The sequence below is a fragment of the Diabrotica undecimpunctata genome, chromosome 4 (genome assembly GCF_040954645.1).
Source record: "Diabrotica undecimpunctata isolate CICGRU chromosome 4, icDiaUnde3, whole genome shotgun sequence".
NCBI lineage: Eukaryota > Metazoa > Arthropoda > Insecta > Coleoptera > Chrysomelidae > Diabrotica > Diabrotica undecimpunctata.
The window spans coordinates 112,136,177-112,143,027 of NC_092806.1; the positions used below are offsets into that span (position 1 = coordinate 112,136,177).

General features: G+C 33.6%; 1 protein-coding gene across 1 annotated transcript; it reads right to left on the reverse strand.

The window, feature by feature from the left end:
- Nucleotides 1-688: 688 nt before the first annotated feature.
- Nucleotides 689-1,363, reverse strand: LOC140438902 (uncharacterized). The gene has a single exon (XM_072528537.1). It carries the CDS (start codon nt 1,361-1,363, stop codon nt 689-691), a length of 675 nt encoding a protein of 224 aa, XP_072384638.1.
- Between the last annotated feature and the right edge of the window lie 5,488 nt (nt 1,364-6,851).

Below are 6,851 nucleotides of genomic sequence, written 5' to 3' on the forward strand. Positions count from 1 at the left end.
GCACTCAACTTTCGAAAGAGTTGCCTTTACCAATGTTATTAGATGCGACGAAATATCTAGTTCTGCCATGGCATTATAAAATGCGCTTCTGTCTACACTACCATGAGCGCTTTCAAAATCTATGAAGAGGTGGTGGGTATCGATTCCATATTCATATGTCTTTTCTAAGTTTTGTCTGAGAAGGAAAATGTGATCAATTGTTGGCTTTTCTTTTCGGAATCCGCATTGGTATTTGCCTATTTTTTTTTCAGCATATATACTAGTAAACGATCATAAATTATATAAGCCAGTACTCTGTAAGCCGTAGTTAAGAGGGTAATGCCTCGATAGTTGTCATATATTAGTGTATCCCCTTTCTTGTGGATAGGTATTATAATACCTACATTCCAACTGTCTGGGAGTTTTCCTTCTCTCCAAATGGATGCAACAAGTTTTATTATGTATTTTTTAGCGCGTTTGCTCTTTTGTTTTTTTTTAACCTTTTATTGCCTTGGCAACTTCTTCTTCTGTTGGTATACTATTTTTCTCCCTCTCATCGTCTACGTCTCCACTGTTGTCATTTATGTCAGTCACTCCTCGGTTGCCTATATTTAATTTCTCAGCAAAATTCTCCGCCCATCTCTCCACTATTTGATCGGGCTCATTGATAATTTTGGCTTCCTTACTTTTTATTATGGTTGTTCTAGGTTTAAATACTTTTCTGTTGTGGTTCACATTTGTATAAAATTTTCGCGCTTCGCTTTGTGAATTGAGCTTTTCTAGTTCCTGTAGCTGGTTTTATAAATGTCGTTTTTTTTTGTTTTATTATCTTTTTCTCTGCTTGTCTCATCTGTTTGTACTTCTCTTGATTTTGTCTTGTCCTTCTGTTTTGGAGTTTCGCATATGACTGATTCTTTTTTTGAGTTCCCTCTGCGCATTTCGCATCATACCATTCTGTCCCCTTCCTTTCTTGTTTCTTCTTTCCTAAAGCTGTTGTTGCTACTTCTTTTAGGATATTTTCACACTCCATATTCCAGTAATTGTTTTTAACAGTACTACTCAGTTGGTCTTCTAGTTTTTCTGTAAGTTTGTGTTCAAATTTTCTAACTATCTCAGGGTTTCGTAGTCTGTCCACCTCAAATTTATCTTCTTTGCTGCCTTTACCTTTTTTTGTGTTAGAGATTCGTACCCTTAGTTTAGCCTGGACTAAGTAGTGATCGAAGTCAATGTTTGCTCCACGTCTGGTACGTACATTCATAACATCGCTGTAATGTCTTGTGTCCACAACAACATGGTCAATTTGATTGATTGTGTTACCGTCTGGGCTAACCCAAGAGCCTTTGTGTATATTTTTACTCTCAAAGTATGTGCTGGTTATCACCATATTCGTTGAGGCCGCAAGGTGTATTAAGCGTGTTCCATTGTTGTTTGACTCGTTATGGAGGCTATATTTTCCAATGATGGGTAGGTAATCGTTTTATTTTCCTATTTTGGCGTTGAAATCTCCAAGTACTATTTTTATATCATTTCTAGGGCAGTTCTATATTATTTCTTACAGTTTTTCGTAAAATTCATCCTTTTCTTCGTCTAGCTTATCTTCTGTGGGTGCATGGGCATTAACTACTGAATATTTAAAAAAATTTCCCCTAATTCTTATTTTGTATATTCTGTCACTTATGGCTTCGAAGTATATTACTAGGTGCTTCACTCTGCTGCTGACTTTGAATCCTGTTCCAAGTTTATTCTCTGTTTAGTGGCAGCTATAGTATATTGTATATTTCTTTTTCTCGTATATTTTTTTCCCAACCACCTAACTTCTTGAAGCGCTATGATGTCTATGTTATATTTATTCAGGATGTCAAGTTCCCGCAATGCTCCAGTTCTATATAAGGATAAGTTCATCGTCTGGATTTCAGTCCGGAAACTTTATCTTGAATTTTCGTAACCTGTTGTTTTTTACGGTGTCGGGGTGTTAACCCTACACCCAACCCCCAACCTGGAGGACCATTTCACCCGCTCTCGTCCGTTTCCGACCCAACTTTACACCCGGGTTGGATACCCGATCTCCAGTGCCTCCTTTAACAGGGGACACCAGCGTGAAGGAGAGAGTCGGATTGGAGTAGAAGAGGCTAAGTGGAGTAAACTGGAAGCAACTCCATGTTTTCGCATTCTACCCCTTTACTCCTCGAATTTTCATTATATTTATCTTTTAATAAAGAAATTAAATCTTGTTGCTCCTTTGTAAGTTTTTCTTAGTTGAATGATAGTTTACTTACTACGGCAAGTGCACTTTTTATTCTACTTAGTTCCTTTTGTCTTTATACACTTAAGATCTGTTTGCACTGTTATTGTTAATCTTTTAAGGTATTCTGATAACGGAGGATTAGAACCGGATAGTGGTAATTAAAAAATCATTATTGTCTCAATTAATTCCTGTTTTTTTTTAGCTTATTTAGCTCTGCTATTAAAACTGCGACTTCACTCTCGAACGCCATCTTGAAAACTGTTAGTTGAGGATGCCATGTTAAAGACTTGTTGATATGCCAGGTGGCGTTGGCAGCAAAATAACAATTTATTGAATTAATGTAATATAATATATTTTGTTTAAAATATAAATAATAAATAAATAATAAAATTTCTTTTTTTAATTTTAAAAATATTATTTAAATTTTAAAAATACAGAAAACATAGTATGTGATTGCTAGTATAATATACTGCCTACTGTAATATTTTTTTTTTGTTTCAGATAAGGCTATAATTTTTATGTTATGCCCTGTATTCTGTTATTTCTTTTTCTTTTCCTTTTAAGGATGTAATATTCAATGTCAATTGCTTTACAAATTACTTTACGTCCTCAGTTTCTTTATTTCGTAAGCCGATTATACGCCTTTTTGTCAAATTCCGTGTATATTTTCTATCATTGTCAAGCATTGTTACTAATAAGCTCTCTGGATGGGCAAAAATACAATTTGTTTGAATCATTTTTTCCACGATGTACTTGAGATAATCTCTACTCAGATATTATAGAACATATATATATATATATATATATATATATATATATATATATATATATATATATATATATATATATATATATATATATATATATATATATATTTATATATAAAAAAAGTGCACTCGTAAGTGAATGGGATGTTTTCGGTCAATTTGGAGATAAAAAGACAAGAGTTGTGCTACTTTATCTATTTATTGAAGACGTTTCGCCCACTGTTCAATGAGCATCATCAGTTCATCTAAAAGAGTGTTATTAGCGATACATCTAATATGAAAAATAATTAAGTAAGTGATCTTACCTTTAAAAGATCTGTAGCATTAAAATGTGATTATTGCGAAGAAACATCAAAAATTAATCTACTAAATACATCAGCAAAAACACAGAAACAGAGTTAGGCACGCATAGGGTCAATTTTGACCCGCTTGTGGTATAAGTGTTTCTAGTGCAATTAACGAGTAATTTGAAATGGCGGGGTGTAGTCGCAATAAACGTCCTCTGACACAGAAAGAACTTGAAGAGGAGGGACAAAACATTATGGACAATGGACTAGATAGTGACAGTGAGTTTTTAGACCAGGCTAGTGAACACAGTGATCACGAAACAGACAGTGAAGAGGAATGGGACGATGATGACGAAAAAAATTGGCAAATTAATAATTCCGGAACTGGTAGTAAATATTCGGGTGAAGAAAGTGATATAGCTGACTCAAGGAATGTGTTTTATGGCAAAAATAGGTACAAGTGGTCTAAAACTTCTCCCACCTTTTCTCGTACACGTAAGCATAATTTAATTAGTCATTTACCTGGTGTTATTGGAAAAGCTCGAGCTAGTATGCCAGAGAAACCAGTTGATGCTTGGGAATGTATTATTAGCCACGATATATTGCAAGAAATTCTTGAGAAAACCAATGAACGAATAACTAATATGGCTTTTAAATATAATTTACACAATTTATAGTGTCAATATACCAATCATCTTGACATAATTGAATTAAAGGCCTTCTTAGGCTTATTATATTTAGCTGGGATATTTAAATCCAATAATGAAGATTTAAGGTCTTTACTTGCTACGAATGGTACTGGCCGTGATATATTTCGAGCAACCATGTCACTAAACCGATTTTATTTTTTGCTTGGAAGTCTTTGTTTAGACGACCCAGCTACTAGACAAGAACGTATTGTGCACGGGATAAACTGGCAGCTATATCCAATATTTTTAATATGTTTATAATTAATTGCCAGTCCAATTATAGCTGTGGTGAATATCTCACAATAGATGAAATGCTTATTGCATTTAGAGGAAGGTGCCAATTCAGGATGTATCTCACAAATAAGCCAGACAAATAAGGTCTGAAAATGCAGTGTTTAGTAGACTCTAAGACACATTATTTGCTAAATGCTTTTATATATACTGGAAAAGATACACGCAGAGCAAATCCAAAAAGTTATTCATTCCCACTCTAGATGTTTGGACACTTATTCCACCAATTTCTGGTACAAATAGAAACATAACAGCAGATAATTGTTTTTCGTCCATTGAGCTCATAAAAGAACTGAGAAGCCATAAAATTTCATATGTTGGAACTCTAAAAAGAAATAGAAGAGAGGTTCCTGCTAAATTTCAACCCCAAAAAAACAGGCCACCTAATTCTGCCTTATTTGGTTTTACAGGAAGCGAGAGCCTTGTATCTTTTGTTCCTAAGAAAAATCGTGCAGTGTTGTTAGTGTCAACTATGCATCATTCCAATACAATGGTTAATGGAAAGCCAGAGATTATAAATTTTTACAACGAGACAAAAGGTGGGGTGGATTCATTGGATAAGAAATGTGCATGCTATAAAACTGGCAGAAGAACTCGTAGATGGCCTCAAGTAATATGGTTTCGCATTTTGGACATTGCAGGATTAAATGCTAACGTAATTTTTAATGGAGTTCAGCAAAATCAAATAATGGAAAGAAGATTGTTTCTAACCACTTTAGGTCAAGAACTTATTAAGGCCCATTTAACTCGTAGAGCTCAGCAAACTTGTTTACCATGAGAAATTCGTAGTGCCATTTTTAAAGTTTCCGGACTTCAGGAACCAATGCCTGCCGCAAATCCAGAGCCACAACGACGAAAAAAGAGGGGAAGGTGTAAAATATGTCCATATTCCAAAAACCGAAAGAAAGAAAACTCATCGTTCGATAAATGTCGAGATTTTATTTGCACAAATCATTCCCGCATACAGACGTTATGCATAAGCTGTGTTGAAAATTAAGGTAAAATCATGCTTGTCATTTTTGAGATACGAAATCTAAATCGATTTTTTTTATTTTAGGTAGGAGCTATGATACCTAGATTTTACCATTGGATATAAAAAAACTGCACATTGTTATTATTTTTCTTATAATTCGAGAAAGTGCATAGCTATGTTAATTTCACTGAATACAAAAGTTTTTTTTTAAATAAAGTTATATCTAATTAACCAAATTCGTTTATTTTTATATAAATGTAAAAGTAGCTGTAAACAAAATAACTTAAAATAGAACAAGTTAAAAAAAGAATATTTTTTGATACAAAAAACAATGGGGGGTCAAATTTGACCCTGCCATGGTACAAATGTTACTATTTTTCGCCATGGTAGTTAAGGGTTAACGTATATTAACGTTAACAACTTTTTTTTAAAAACGCCATTCAAACAATATTTATTAGCATCTTATATTGCTCCGAATGTCTTCGCTATAGCAAGTTAATATTTTAGAAAACTACATATTCATATTATTCACAGTATTATTGTTGTCTGATATAACGAGATCGGCTTATAACGAGGTAATTATTTTTCCATTTCAGTTTTCGTTATAGAGGGAGTCTACTGTATATAAACGGTCTATTCTGGAAGTGACGTTGCGGGACTGAAAGATCTGTGAAGAAGAACGAGTATTGCTGATGTTGTGGAACGCATAGCAGAACTGAAATGGAACTGGGCAGGCCATGTAGCGAGAACATTAGCGAGACTGCATGACTCGCGATGGGCGAGCAAAATTACAAATTTTTTGGCCAAGAGCAGATAAGGGGAGTAGAGGAAGACCACTTCCTTCTTTATATAGAGGAGGTAAGGTCAGAAAAAGTCAATGTGTATGATCCATCATTATCAATGAGTGAATAATACAGTTGTAGATACTGTGGTTTTGCTATAATAACAGTGAGTTTTCCTTTGTTAGATTTGGTAACTACCAGGTCAGGATTAGATTTTAGGAATTACCTGGTTTTGAAATATAAGTTATTGAAAAAGGTATATAAAGATAATTTTCAAGTGTTTAGAATATGCCTAATAATGATTTTTGTAGATCTTGCACGAACTATTCTAATTCTATATTCTAATTCAGACAGTAATAAAAAAAAATCGGTTGCCTGTAAAGTCGGTTTTACGGGCGAAGATTTTACGTGACAACGTCTTTTTCTCGGTAGAATATTTATTGATATGAATATTATTAAATTGCACAATAGGAACAAGGAATTGCCGCTATAAACTCAGTTTCTCAACTTTTGTGTCAATCTAACAATTAATCAATCAATCATAGTTTACGATAATGAAATATTAGTGTACAATTATTTACCTTTATTGTTGTAGTTGTTGTAAATGACGAATCTACTCACGAATTGAAGACAAATCTCACGATCTCACGATTAAGGTCTTACATCTTACGATTTTTAAATTTTTTTTAAATTTCAAGTGTTTCTAATAAAATGCATGGGAGGAAATCAGCTTTTTTTAGATTATCACCTTGAAATATCCATAAATTGACTGTATTTTTGTATCAAAGTGGGCTACTCCAATGAACTCAATTAATATACACAAAATAATATAAACAAA